The sequence below is a fragment of the Vespa crabro genome, chromosome 2 (genome assembly GCF_910589235.1).
Source record: "Vespa crabro chromosome 2, iyVesCrab1.2, whole genome shotgun sequence".
Lineage (NCBI taxonomy): Eukaryota > Metazoa > Arthropoda > Insecta > Hymenoptera > Vespidae > Vespa > Vespa crabro.
Genome location: NC_060956.1, coordinates 3,127,374 through 3,142,899, shown reverse-complemented (window position 1 = coordinate 3,142,899; position 15,526 = coordinate 3,127,374). Strand labels below are relative to the sequence as shown.

General features: G+C 29.3%; 1 protein-coding gene across 3 annotated transcripts in view; it reads left to right on the top strand.

The window, feature by feature from the left end:
* Positions 1-15,526, top strand: part of LOC124432944 (zinc finger protein 395-like) — a 109,742-nt gene that overhangs the window by 58,759 nt on the left and 35,457 nt on the right. For all 3 annotated transcript variants that reach the window (XM_046982325.1, XM_046982323.1, XM_046982322.1), the window contains exons 4-6: positions 5,691-5,908; positions 6,786-7,105; positions 9,510-9,581. In XM_046982325.1, the coding sequence (XP_046838281.1) occupies positions 5,691-5,908; positions 6,786-7,105; positions 9,510-9,581 (610 nt within the window). The remainder of the gene's footprint in view (positions 1-5,690; positions 5,909-6,785; positions 7,106-9,509; positions 9,582-15,526) is intronic.

Sequence of the window (15,526 nt, the reverse complement as noted above, 5' to 3'; positions counted from 1 at the left end):
ATGACAACGATGACGGTGATAATGGTGATGCAGAGTAATGGTGATGATAACGATGCTAGTATTAGTAACAATGGTGATGCCGGTCTGGAGAAATTGTGTGTCGCGCGGGTGGCAGGCCGGGGCCACGGATCTAGGCCGATCGATAGAGCTACGTATCCACGGCACCGTGGAATCGTGCTGGATAAATGGGTCAGGTACACGGAGAACTTCGTTTTCCCCCTTTACCTCTATATACCTTTCCCTCCTTTTCCCTCTTACCCTCTCACACTTCTCTGACTTCCTCACTCTCTCTCTCTCTCTCTCTCTCTCTCTCTCTTCCCTTTAAATTCGCTCGTTCACTTCCTTTACTATTTCATTCCCTTTCCTAGTTCCCGGTTAAACATATACAAACAAACACATACAATATATGTATGTATATATATATATATATAGAAAAAAAAAATATATATATATATATATTTTATATATATGTAAGATAGATATGTATTACAAGTAGGGTCGTGCCGATGTTTCAATCGGTGAGAGTAGTTTTACCGGCGACTACTACTTGTTGAAGAAAAGAAGAAGTTGATGTAGAAAGAAAAAGAGAAAAAGAGAAAGGGAAAGAAGGATAGAGAGAGAGAGAGAGAGAGAGAGAGAGAGAAAATCTATTTCCAGTGTTTTCACTCTTTAGAAGGGAAAAAAGGCTCTATCTAACTGTTGTAGAAAAGTAGGACATCGATGATACACGTGCTCTCTCTCATATCTTCTTTTCCAAGGATATTATATATATATTTATATTTTTATATATATATATATATATATATATATATATATATTTATGTATGTATCTATCTATCTATTCGTTTAGACCTTGTCCAGAAGAACTTCACTTTGTCTTCAAATACCGTTAATCTCCTTCAATGTTTCTAAACTATACATAGATCTTCTATAAAGTTAAGATGATAGCTCATCGAACGAACATATAATATACATACATAAATACATACATACATACATATATATATATATATATATATATATATCAAACTTCAAACTAGTAGTAAACGATAAATGTCTTCGACAACGAAGAGATCGAATGTTTCGAAACACGTTAGACTAACTAAAATAAATTACTTCCCAATGGCGTATGGATCGAAGGGATTTAGATTTTACGATCTATAAATTTTCATCTCTATTTATCTATCTATCTATTTATAAAAGATTCATAAAAAAAAAAAAAGGGAATAAAAAAAAATTGATAAGCCTAATTCCCGTATATGACGAAGTAAAAGGATCACGTGTTTACATATTTACTTATTTTCTTACTTACTTCTTAGTAACTCTGGTTTGGTGTTAACGAGTGATAATAACACCAAGGGGGTTTTCGACCCAAATAATCATCTCGCGTCCGGGTTGGCACGATTTTACCGGAAACGTATAAATCAGGGAATTGGGTCAAATAAATGGGGTCGGCAAGTTTTGCGAATCGGGTTATACCAGGTTGGTTGACCTACTAACGAATTGGGTCGCTCGATAGAGGCCACCTGAACGTTAAGCTACTTCAAAATATATATATATATATATATATATATATATATATATATATATATATATATATACATACATTGCGTCCTGAATATCGCAAGGAACTGGATGTCGATAGATATATAATATGTATATATGTATGAATGTATTATAAAAAAAAAAAAAAAAAAAAAAAAAAAAAGAAAGAAAAATAAAGAAAAAAAAAAAAATTCAATCGAAAGGATAACAACATTGTCTTATCAACGGAGATAATATTAATTTTTTTCTTCCTTTCTTTTTCTTTTTCTTTTCTTTTTCTTTTCATCTTCCTCTTCCCCGTCATTCATCTTTCATCTTTTTCAACTTAAAGAGGACGTATTTACTTACATATATCTATATATATATATATATGTGTGTGTATATAAATCCATACATATGTAATTATTATCCTTTCTTTGGATAAAATTCGATCATTATTTTACTTTCGCGTTCATTTTGTTATCATTAAAGTGGCACCTATGAACTATGAAAATACGTATCCTATCGTATCGTACTCTTTAAAAGTGAAATCATATTTATATCTATTACAGGGAATTAAAGGGAGATAAAGGTTAAGTTAAGAATTCAGGATAATTCGTTTGGAGTTAATCGTTCCGACAAATTTTTCCATTCATTTCCTTATGAAGACATTATAAACCCATTTCGAACGTTTGATTTCTCTGACATTTGATTTCTGAATTAGGTATGAAAAGTGAGAAAATTTATGTATATTCTCCTTCGAAAACTCGCACCAGGATGGTGACCCAGTTTTGTAATATCCATCACATATACGTTCATCCCCGATGATGACCCAGTTCGTTCGTTCTTTCCGTTGTTACATTTTTCTCTATTCGTTTAAAAACATTTCGATATTACGAATCGTACAATTCAAATATAATACGAAATCAATTGGAAAGAAAAAATAAAGTGAAATAAAATAAAAGAAAAGGAAAGAAAATTAAATGAAATGAATTTATAATATGAAATGTTATCTGTGATATAATTGCATCGATAATATTATCAAATGCTTGAGTACACGTGTAATATATCGTTGTGTGAGTATTTTCATTAAAAAAAGAAAAAAAATAAAAAATAAAAAAGAAAAAAAAAGAAAAAAAAAAAAGAAAAAAAGAAAAAGAAAAAGGAAGAAGGAAAAAAATATATATTACGTGCACTATCAGGACTAACTCTCGTCCTCTTGGTTAATCATATTACGTAACGCGCTTGAGAGATGACTGCATAACATAAACACGTATTAGATATATTAGATGCGTGCGTGTACCTAACACTTCGCGATTTCCACTTGACCGGTTACTTCATTAAAAGGTGCAAAAGTGTTCCCCAGTGGTTACATTAGATACATGTTATATGTTAGTTTCAGTAAACTTCTAATATCTCGTTAACATATCACAAATTCTATTTTACGATAAGGGACAAATATATACTTTATCCATACTTTTTTATACACACACACACACATATATATATATATATATATATATATATATATATATATATGCAAATATATCTTTTGAACGATTAAAATTCATCTGTTATCAATTACAATTAAAACTACTTAAACGTAAATTACTTATAATTGTCATAGAATTTAGATTTGAAATTTCAAAGTATTGACCACTGATCGATCTCTTTTACAATACGATTAAGAAAAAAGAAAAAAGAAAAAAGAAAAATCGATCGAATATTTATGTAATACGTCGTTTCGATTTAAACAACATAATGCAATTTGTAATCGTTTCTATCGATATATATATATATATATATATATATATATATATATATATTTATACTATAGTAATAGTAAGTACTCGTATCGAAAGTCGAAAGTGAAATTACAACGTGGTCGGTGTGTGTGTCAGCGCTAAGCTAGTCAATCCATTTGAAAGTAACACCTGCTTTCGATATACTCGTTTATTAGAGCTTATCGTTACATGCAAATCTTTCGTTTTATTCTCCTAGAGACTATATAATTGTAATAAAATATATATATATATATATATATATATATATATGTAAATGCACGTATTGTATAACACACACACACATATATGCAGATATACCGATTGATATATCTATTGGACATTTGAAATTTTTAAACAAAAATATTAACAAATAAAGTAATAACAACAAAACGTTCGTAAAAATTATTATGATTTTATATATATATATGATTTTATATATATATATATATATATATTCGATACGTATATATTTTATCATCACAAGATTATAGATTTTATAATATTATTAGCTCTTTTCGATATACGATTAAATACGGAAGAAAGCGATTAGAATAATAATCGACGAAACGTTCGATCCATAAAGCGTCCATATGTTGGCCGCTTTAAATGTCATGGAAAGCGACTACGAATATATTTTGCGCCGATTTCAACCGGTTGATCTTTAATACGGTGAAAGCCACGTACTACGTGCATACACTAATACACAACTACGCATACTACGTTATATATCTTCGATCACATCGTTGATACATTGATAACAAACGACGTCTTCGGCAATTTTATTCAATGAAATTTGTTATTTCTTTTTTTTCTCTTTTCTTTTCTTTTTTTTGTTTCATTTGCATTCCTTCGTAAAAGGTATTACATAATGTACTTCTTATGCACATATAATTTAACTTTACGAAGAAATTCAGTGATTTCACTGAATTTCATTATTATTATTGTTATTATTATTATTTTATTTTATTTATTTTTTTTTTTTTTCATAATTCGTCTCTCTTTTTTTCCTTTATTCGTTTTTTTCTTTTCTTTCCCTTTTTAAATAATAAACACATTCGATCGTATTACAAAAATAATATTCGTAATCGATGGTGCAAAGATGATGCCTTTCAATGAAATAATTTAATTAATTCGTAAGAGATATTTAAATGGAAAAAAGAAAAAAACAAAGAAAAAAAAGAGAGAGAAATAGAGCGAGCGAAAAAACGAAAATACTTCGAATAAAAATGAATAGTATTGATCTGTATTGATAAACTTGATAAACACTTCATGATATTACTTTGAAAATTATGTTTCTTTTTCTTTTCGTTTGGATTTTTTTATCTTATTCATTTTCTTGTTTCTTTTTTCTTTTTTTGTAATAATATATTCGACAAAGTTTGAAATCAAAGACTATAAAAAACTGATATTTCTCAATAAAATAATTTCATTGCATAATTAATTAATAAAATGATATTTATCGATATAAAAATAATTTTTTTTGATCTTTCTGATCCGGTCATATTTCTTTTCTTTTGTTTCATTTATTTATTTATTTATTTATTCCTTTTTTTTTTTCATTTGATAAAATTTAAAAATATTCGAAAACGATACGATATTTCCAAGCAAAACGATTTAATTAAAGTAATTTTAATAAATGATATTTAAATAAAAAGAAACGATTCGAAATAGAAAATATGAGAATACTTTGACACTGATCTTTTTGCTTTTGATTTATTTATTTCTTTTTTTTTTTTTTTATCTATTTTAATAATATAAATAATCCCGTAAACGTTTCGAAAAACGAAACTGTCGGAACAATTAAATTACCTTCAAAGTAAAATAGAATAATGTAATTAATTCATTTTAATGAACGATATTTCAATGACGTAATTGTGAAGGGTATATTTTCTTTTTTTCTTTTTTTTTCTTTTTTTTTTTTTTTTACTTTTCTCTTGGATAGACCTTTTCTACGTTTGATGATCGTACATAAATAAATAAATATAAAAATAAATATAAATATAAATATAAATATAAATATAAATATAAATATAAATATGTAAAAAAAAAAGACAGAGAGAGAGAGAGAGAGAGAGAGAAAATTTAATAATCGAAAGAAAGAAAAAAAAAATGAAAAAGGAAACTTTCTCTCTCCCTCTTTCTTTTATTTTACTTTCTTGTTCGGAAAGATCTTTCTATGTTTGATAATCGTACATAAATAAATACAAATATAAATGTAAATATAAATAATATATAAAAAAAAAAAACGAAGAAAAGAGAAGAGATTTAATAATCAAAGGGAAAAGAAAAAAAAAGGAAAAAGAAAAAAAAGGAAAATTAATAAATAAATAAATAAATAAGTAAATAAATAAATAAATAAATAAATAAAAAAATGTGTTTCAGGTCTAGAAAACGGCGGCCAAGCTCGAGCAATGATTCCGAGCGATCTTACAGTGGATGGAGCGAAAGGATACCTCACGGCTGCGGTCGTGAGGGTTGTCGCACCAACGAACGCGGTGATTGCATGGACGAATGCACCGCCGCATTGGTTCTCATGTCGCTTTCATGCTCGCCCCATAGTCCTCACAACCCCCTGCCACTTCACTGCCAACACAATTACGGTCAGTAGCAAACGCGATACATCTCACGCCGTTCTCTTCGATCAAAAACAGTCGAATACATTTGTTCAGAAATATATCCTATAATGGATATTATTTCAAATAAATTTCATTGTCTTTTTAACCTATCATAATAAATATCGATTCAATCAATATATACAGATTATAAGCAGATGGTGATGATAATTAATCATTCTTTACTTTCTACATGATAATATTGATTTATTTTTACGTAAGAATGTAATTTATTTTATGAATATATGAAAACTGTATACATGTGTATATGTATAAATATAATTTATATATGTATGTATATGTACATATATATATATATATTATATATTTGCAAATGTATATTTTATGAGTTTAACAGAATTATTAATTCTGTTTATTTTTCTTTGATGATATATTTTATTACTATCATTATTTTAATTTTAATTTATATATATATATATATAATTAAAATTATCATTATTAAATATTATATAAACCTAGAGAAATAAATATTAAATATAAATATTTTCTATGATATTATATATTTTTACATAATATAATATATATATATATATATATATATATATATATATATATACACGTTCATAATTAAAAAAAATATTCTACATTCGAATGAATAAAAATAGTCACCGTCCTCCGACTAGTTATATTATACATTACGTTAATTTATTTAATTAAAAAAAAAAAAAAAAAAAAAAAAAAGAAAAAAAAAAGGAAGAAGAAGAAGAAAATTTACAATTCCAAATTCGTATGAATAAAAATATCGACGGTCGTCCGACCAGCTATAGAATAATTGAATCGATTTAATCGCGATAATGAAATCTTATTGACGTGAAATATTCATTTTTCTTTTTAAACGTTAAAGGTTCCTGGGGTAGTCGAGGAGGAGGCGGGGGTGGTGTAGTAGTAGGTTCACCAGGAGTCGGTGGTACCTCGAATAGTAGTAGCAGCAGCAGTGGTGCTTCCTGGCGAAGTGGCACCCCTAGTCCACCCCTAAGCGACGAGGGTGCACCAACGACTGGTTCGTTGTGGCCAACACCGGCTCACGTTTCGCACATCAATCAAGCTCATTATCCTTGCAACCTTTCGGGTTCATCATCAAGCAGTACGCCAGGTTCGACGATCACTATGGACGAGGGTATAGTGCCGGATTATCTTGAAGAACAGCATCCACGTAAAAAGAAGGTAAAGTTAAATCTTCTTGTGTTTCTTTTTATTTATTTATTTTTTTTTCTTTTGTTTTTGTTTTTTTTTTTTTTTTACATCTTCTCTCATATTTTTTTCTTTCCTTTTCTTTTTTTCTATAACAAGGATTATTTTTTTTTTTCCTAACGTATCGCCTTATTAAATGGTTCCTTTTTTCTTTTTTTTTTATTAATTAATTATTTCGAATAAACATTCAACGGATAATATAACGTTTGAAATAAAAGTAAAATTTGAAACGAAGTAAAATATTATGCAGTTATATATAAATATTTCGTGTTTTTGCTCGATTAATTCATTAATGTTTTTTCTTCTCTCTCTCTCTCTCTCTCTCTCTTTTCTTTTTCCTTTTCTTTCTTTACTTTTTTTACTTTTTTTTTTTTTTGGATTTTCCCACTTCTTTTTTTGTGTTGATTGCAAAACATCGAACGTTGATTAATCATTTGATTAAATTCGTACGATGAAATAATAATATACACATATATATACATATATATATGTATATATATACGATTTCTGTTCGATCGTTGAAAATTACATCATCAAAAGTAGAATTGAATTTTCGATTGATCATTTTTTCTTTTTTTGACGTGATATTACTTCGAACAGTACGATCGATTACTTTATTAACTTTTTATTTTTTTTTAAAAGAACATTAATACATACTGTACATAGATATACATAGATATATAAAACTCGACATACGTATAGAATATCTCAAATATCTGAGATAAGATTATTAACGTTCAAAAGGTCGATTTCTAAATCGAAAATAAAAAAAAAAAAAAAAAAAAGGTTTCCGTTAAATGATCATTTGATAGGATAATTAACATTATCCTATAAAAAAAAAAAAAACGATTGTTTATTTTATATTATCATCAAACGATGAAAGTAATCATTTTCCCATGTTAATAACGACATATTATCGTTTACAATGGAAGATAAATATGTTTGGACTTGGTCTTACGCAAATAAAATATTCCTATGTATACTATATATGTTCCCATATATTTACATATACATATATATATATATATACACATACGTACATATAAAAAAGAAAACAGTAGGACGTGCGAAGAAAACATCATAAACGCTGGGCATTTATGCATACTTACCGACTAGACGAACGATGTTAACTTGTAATTATAATAGAAACATCTGTTTATTTATCTCTTTCTCTCTCTCTCTCTCTCTCTCTCTCTCTCTCTCTCTCTCTCTTTGTCTCTTTTTCTCTAACTCATTCACATTGTCACCATGACCTCCGAGCCTACAAATTAACATACAGTGACAATATCCAAAATTTGCATATACATAAATATATTCATACGTACAATATATATATATATATATATATATATATATATTTTTTTTTTTTTCTTTCTCTATAATTTTTTCCCTAATAATTTTATCTCTATAATATATAATATAATCTCTAATAATTTTCTCTATAATTGATTCAATATAATTTTTATAACATAATTACAATGTAATATAATGAAATAATACCAAAACAAAAGTATATATATATATATATATATATATATATATATATATATATAAATCTAGAGAGAATCTTTTCGTTGGAAAGTTCTCGTCGAATAGTCAAGGTTCCAGGCGCGGCCAGTGTCTGTATCTATCTATCTATCTATATAGATATATACATACATACATATGTACTATTATAATTCAACGAAGCTCGCTGGCAATGAGAAGGCTCGGCCCTGACCGATCGTAGCTGTTGCATCGACTGCAAACGTTTCGCGTTGATCGTCATTACTCTTGGACTATCTTTGCCAAGATAGACACCACACATCACACTACACACACATACACATACACACATACACTCACTTACTCACTCTCACTCTCACTCTTTCTCTCTATCTACCTACCCTATCCATACATTCTTCTATCTCTTTCTCTCATTAGTAAAACCAATCTCAATCTCTACGAACGATGACATAAGCTTCGAGTGTCCGAGCCAAGGATGTAAACATGCCAGATGATTTTTGTTATTTCGTAAGGAGCGCCGAAGCTAACCGGCGGCGGCTACGGCGGCGAAACGAGCCTTGAAGTATTATCGCAACCGGCGATAATTTTAGCACATAAGTATAACACGTCGGGGATCTAACCGAAAATAGTTTGCTCGAAGAAAGGCCTGTTCGAAAGGCATCTCCCTCCCCCTCCCCCCCCTCCCCCACTGCCACCAGCACAAAACTAATGATACACGATCATTTTTATTCGTATTTTCCGTACACTATAAGACTATGCTTTACTTTTAGTTTACTTTGCTTTGGTTTAGTTTAGTTTATTATACTTTGCGCCTGATTGGCTTATATATATATATATATATATATATTTTTTCTTTCACTGATTTTTCTAGATCCGAGCGAAAGCCGACCGAGATCCGATCGAAAGTGAACCAGGTTCCTGTGCGACCTTCGAGAGTGAACAGGTAAGTATATTTGTATTTTTATCTTTGTCGAAAAAAAAAAGAAATATATATATATATATATACATATATGTATATATATATATATATATATATATATATATATATATATATATAATCGTTACATCATTATAACAATTGATCGTGATCCTGATGAAGATATGGTTACGTCGATGAAAAGATGCAGCTTTATTACGTATACATATAGATTGACACTTGAACTGTTCCTCCGATCGAACGTATTTTTTTTTTTTTATACGTCATGTGTTTTTTTTTTTTCTTTTTTGTTCTCTTTTTGTCTTCCCTTTTTTTTTTTGTCCACAACGTGATCATTATAACGATACGTTTGACTCCATGAATATATATATATATATATATATATGTATGATATTATTTATACATATAAAGACAAAAAAAATAAGTAACGAAACGATTGAAAAGAAAAGAAAAGAAAAGAAAATGAAATGAAATGTTAAGTAAAAAGGATGAAAAATGAAAATGCACGTGAGAAAGAATCGACGTTTCCGATGATTGCAAAATCTTCTCCTACTTTTCTTCGACATCCGCTCCGTTTTGCGGCGAAGGTCGGATGCCTTTCTAAGTTTCTAGGTTTCCAGTATACACGATATATAAACTCTTTTCTATATATATATATGTGTGTGTGTGTGTGTATGAAAGAGAAAGAAAGAAAAAAAAAAGAAGGAAAGAGTGTATGTGTTTGTGTGTGTGTAAAGCGAGTAAGCGAGAGAGAAAGAGAGAGAGAGAGAGAGAGAGATAGATAGAGAGGGATTATCGCATTTAGTCGACCGATAAGACCGTATCTCGACATCTCTTTCGATTACACGACTACTCGATTCGATACCGGACAACTTCCTGTCGTGTTTTCCTTCTTTTTCGAATTAAACGATACATATATAATAATAAAACACAGATAGATATGTACATACCTATTGACATCCATCTGTTATTTATCTTTCTTTTTCTTCTTCTTCTTCTTCTTCTTTTCTTGACTTTCTTTTTTTCTTTCTTTTTTTCTTTTCTTTTTTTTAATATATTTTTCCTCTCTCGAATACGAACGGATACATGCATATTCGTTTTGTATTCATAATTTTAATGGTATTTAATGACTTTATGTGTCTGTAATATAGAATATTTATGTACGTGTATGCGCATATTTTTTATTCATTATTTATTTACTTATTTGTTTATCTTTCATTCTCTCTCTCTCTCTCTCTCTCTCTCTCTCTCTCTTTTTTTTTTTTTTATTATTATTTTTTTCTCGAATACGAACACATATTTGTCTCGTGATTTCCTTTATTTTTTTTTCTTTTTTTTTTTTTTTTTTGCATCTACAAATAGGATACGTATTTACGAGTATTCATTTGATTTATATACGTTATTACATTTATTTGATTTTTATATACGTTTATAAGTATGCATGTATAATAACTGTTACATAATTTTCAATATTTATATATATATAAAAATATAAAAATTTCTCTTATGTGTAATATAACTCTCTCTCTCTCTCTCTCTCTCTCTCTCTCTCTCTCTCTCTCGCTCTCTCTCTATCTATCTATCTATCTATCTCTCCTTTTCCCCTTCTCATTCTTTCTCTCTGTCCACTTTATACAACGATCGCATATCTCGCGTGGTTAGTAATTTTTTTATTAGGTGCAAATTAGAGTTTAACCGGATTTCTTTCGTTAACCCAATGGTGAGCCCAACAGTACTCGAAAGCAGTTCATTATCGTGAGGCATGTAATTAGAGAGTCCTCATAAAGACCAGTTTTTATGATCGAACGGGTGATAATAAAGATCGTATCCCGTGGCAATTTGAGATTACGCCTCGTTTCTCAAAGTTGTCCGATTATTGTTTCGGTATTAAGCAAAAATTAGGTTATAATGGAAACGTAAGAGAAAGAGAAAAAAAAAAGAGAGAGAGAGAGAAGGAAGAAGAGCAAGCAGATCTAAAAAGAAAAATAGAAAAAAAAAGAAAAAAAAATAAATGATAAATGAAAAATGAAAAATGAAAAATGGAAAGTGAAAATTTGTAAAACCAATGGAAATATACGTATGTATATTCGTCATTGAATGTTTTAAATATACATATTTCGTATGACATTTTCGAAAGTTCATCGCGAGAAAAAATTCGTCGGACACTTTTGACCTAATCAGTAATGTTCCGTATAAACGTATCATCGAGATAAGCTTTGGTTTATGAAATGGGGGCGGTGGGGAGGGGAGTGGGGATGAGGGCGCCTAAATAGAAAATTTTTTTTCCTCGTACTTTTTATTTATTTATTTTTTTTTTCTTTTTTTTTTTTTTTTTATAATTTCCCGGCAAACTCTCCATCAAGAAATCTGTGAATTTTTGTGAAAATCTTTTTCAAAAAACTTTTACTAAAAAAAAAAGAAAAAAAATATATATATATATATATATATACTCGTCACACATTTTCGTCCTGATCAAAAACCGACCAGACAAACCGAGATAAGCTCTTGGTTTCGAATTTAATCAACAAGTTATTTTTTTCCATGATATACTTTTTTCTTTCTCTTTTTTTTTTTTTTTTTATTTTTGTTCTTTTTTTCTTTAACTCCCCAATAATTTCGAATTTTCTTTCAGCCTTTTTTCTTCCTTTTTTCTTCTTAAAAAATTGCAAAATTTATCACAAATCGATAGATACCGTGTCTTTTTTTTTTCTTCCTTCCCAATTTTTTTTTTTTTTTTTTTTTTTTTTTTTTTTTTTTTTTTTTTTTTTAATTCATCAATAAGCTTATTTCGTTAAAACGTGATTTTTCGAAAATTCTTTGTTTAAGAAGAAAAGAAAAGAAAAGAAAAAGAAAGAGAATAGAAAAAAAAACGTCGCGAACTTTTCTCATACTAATTAAAAATCTTCCACACAAAAACACCGCGATAAGCCCTTGGTTTCGCATTCTAATTACAAATTCTGTTTTTTTTTTTCTTTCCTCTCGTGATATGTATATATATCAAAACTTTCTTCCTTTTCATTTTAACTCTTCGATATTTTCGAATCTTAGATAGGGCAAAAGAAATGTTGAGCAAAAAATCATTATTGTTATCCGAGAAAAGTCGAATTTTCTTTTCTTTTTTCTCTTTCGATAAATGTACGAAAAAAAAAGGGGAGGAAAAAGAAAGAGAAGAAGAGAGAAAAAAATTTCAAAAGTTATCACAAATGAATATATATATATATATATATATATATATATATATATATATCTTTTCTTTTAAATTCTATTTCTATATTTCGAATATAATAATTTCGAATGGTCGAAGAGCAAACGATAAAAAAAAATTTGTAAAAAAGTCGCTATTACGAAAATCTCAAGAAAATTCGCGAAATTCCAATTTTCTTTTTTTTCTTCGCTTTCGATTACAAAAAAAAAAAAAAAAAAAGAAAAAAAGAGAAAGAAAAGGAAGAAAATGCAGAAAAAAAGAAAAGAAGAAAAAAAAAAGAAAGGAAAAAAAAGAAAGAAAGAAAGAAAAAAGAACTTCGAGTATTATCGCAGATATAGTTAGATATCGTGTTATTTTATTTTTCTGTTTGGTTTTTTTTCTTTTTTTTTTTTTTTTTTTTTTCCTTTTATTACATCGAAAAGCAATAGAGCTCGAAAAGAATGGTCATAGAGTAGGCGGTTAATATCATTTGCGTATCGATGTCCCTGACGAAGTAGCTTGTTGGACGGACGGAAGAGGGGAAGGGGACTAGGCCAGGAAGTATCAACGGAGTTGCGCCGTGAAACGACCGCGATGCTTCCTTCCCTCCGATCCTCCTCTATTCCCTCTATACACACACACACACACACACACACATATATATATATACATACATATACACATAAACACACATATACACATGTCTCTCTCTCTCTCTCTCTCTCTCTCTCTCTCTCTCTCTCTCTCTCTCTCTCTCTCTCTCTCTCTCTGTCTCATTTTAAAATGTACCCACTAGGAACGTTGAAATTGGTGAATGACTTTTTCCATTATCGATCGATCGATCGATCGATCGATCTTCAAAAAAAAGATCTTGACACCCTCAAAACTAATTTAATTTCGAATTAGCTAATCGATAAATATTTATTCAAAAGAATTATTTCTCTCTCTCTCTCTCTCTCTCTCTTCATCCTATAATATCTTTCATACAAATCGATATATTAAGTTCGTCATAGAGATCGTGTCAATATGGATGATAAAAAAATTCATTCCCTTTCTTTTCTTCTTCTTCTTTCTCTCTCTCTCTCTCTCTCTCTCTCTCTCTCTCTCTCTCTCTCTCTCTCTCTCTCTCTCTTTTCTTTTTCCATCACTAGCCTGTATTCTTCTTCACGTTTTCCAGATATTCAGAACCAAGCCCCTACCTCGATCTTAAAATAGCACTTTAAGATCGTTTAGAGTTAAATAGAAGGAAACGATATCGAGAACCCCGAAAGTCGACCGACATTACCTTAGAGAAACTGTTCTCTATTCAATGCGTCATTTGTTTAACCTCGACACACGCAGAGACATAGATTAGAGATTAGAAGGGAGTAAGTAGAAGCTAAGGGGTGTGGTGGGGTAGGGTAAGGTAGAGTGTAAGGGGAGGAACCCGTGTCGAAGCACGTGTAATCTCGACTGCAATTATCGAACGGCCTAGCATAGCGTTTGTTACGCTCGATCGCTTCGATTACGCGATCGTTCGATCATTTACTTTGTCATGATGAGTGAGATAAAGGTAGACTGGCAGATGGAGTGAGAGAAAGAGAGAGAGAGAGAGATAACAATAGACTTGTTTCTCTCCTCTCATTAGAGTTTCATTCTAATCAAAGAATATTCTTCTTCGATCGTTGACGACAGTTATAATCGATAATGAACATAAACAAAATCTAATGTCGTTTAAAGTTAAAAGGACAGAAAAAATTCAGAAAAAAAAATTCTTACGAACACGTTATCAATGTGAATTTCTCGTGTATATGTAAATAAGATGTGATGTTAATTCGCAGAAGTATTGTTGTTTATTTATTCCAGATGCCGTTAAATATCGTATACGTTAGAACGAACGTGCATGATATTACATTCCTTATCGACGAAATATGTTAATCTAATGATGACTCAGGTATGAAATTGATTATATGACGCGTATGAATTTCAATTAATTTTTCTCATATATATATATGTATATATATACATATATATAGAGTTTCTTCTTTCTTTCTTTTTCATTTCCTTCTCTTTTTTTTTTTTCTATTCCCTGGCCGATGACCAGTCGAATCGTGTCTTTCGAAAACAATTGATAATTTTTCTGCCTGATTATAATTTTTTCCATAATTTTTTTGATTCAAAAAAAAAAAAAGAAAAAAGAAAAGAGAAAAAAAAGACGAAGGAAAAAGAAAAAGAATAAATTTAATTTGCGACCGAAATATTAGAACTGCCTACTGAACGAGATATATAACGACGACGATAATATGAATATCTTGTATATAAATAAGATGCAATACGAACGAGTTCCTATTTTTTTTTCTTCTTTTTTTTCTTCTTTTTTTTTTTTCTTTTTTTATCGTTTTCCGATTAAAGAACCCAATAAAATAGTATCTTTTAAAATGAACACAATATTTCTAAATTCTTATCGATAAAATGAATTTAATGGGTTGAACCGAAGTTGTGATACTATGGTGGATACATTATAAGATGATGGATATGGATTCCTCGTATATAGATCGCATTCTCTAATGGTCGATATTATTGCCGTCTATTACCTCTATTACATCGAACGACCAATATTCGCGACAAGGAAGCCAACCATCCGGTCAATGAATTCCAACCTATGTACTTACTTCCACAGATACGTTAATGCGTATTTGTAACATATACATATATATGTGTATAATGTGTTTGTCTATCTTTACGTGTGTATGTGATAACAAATATGAATATACGAAGAAAGGATCTC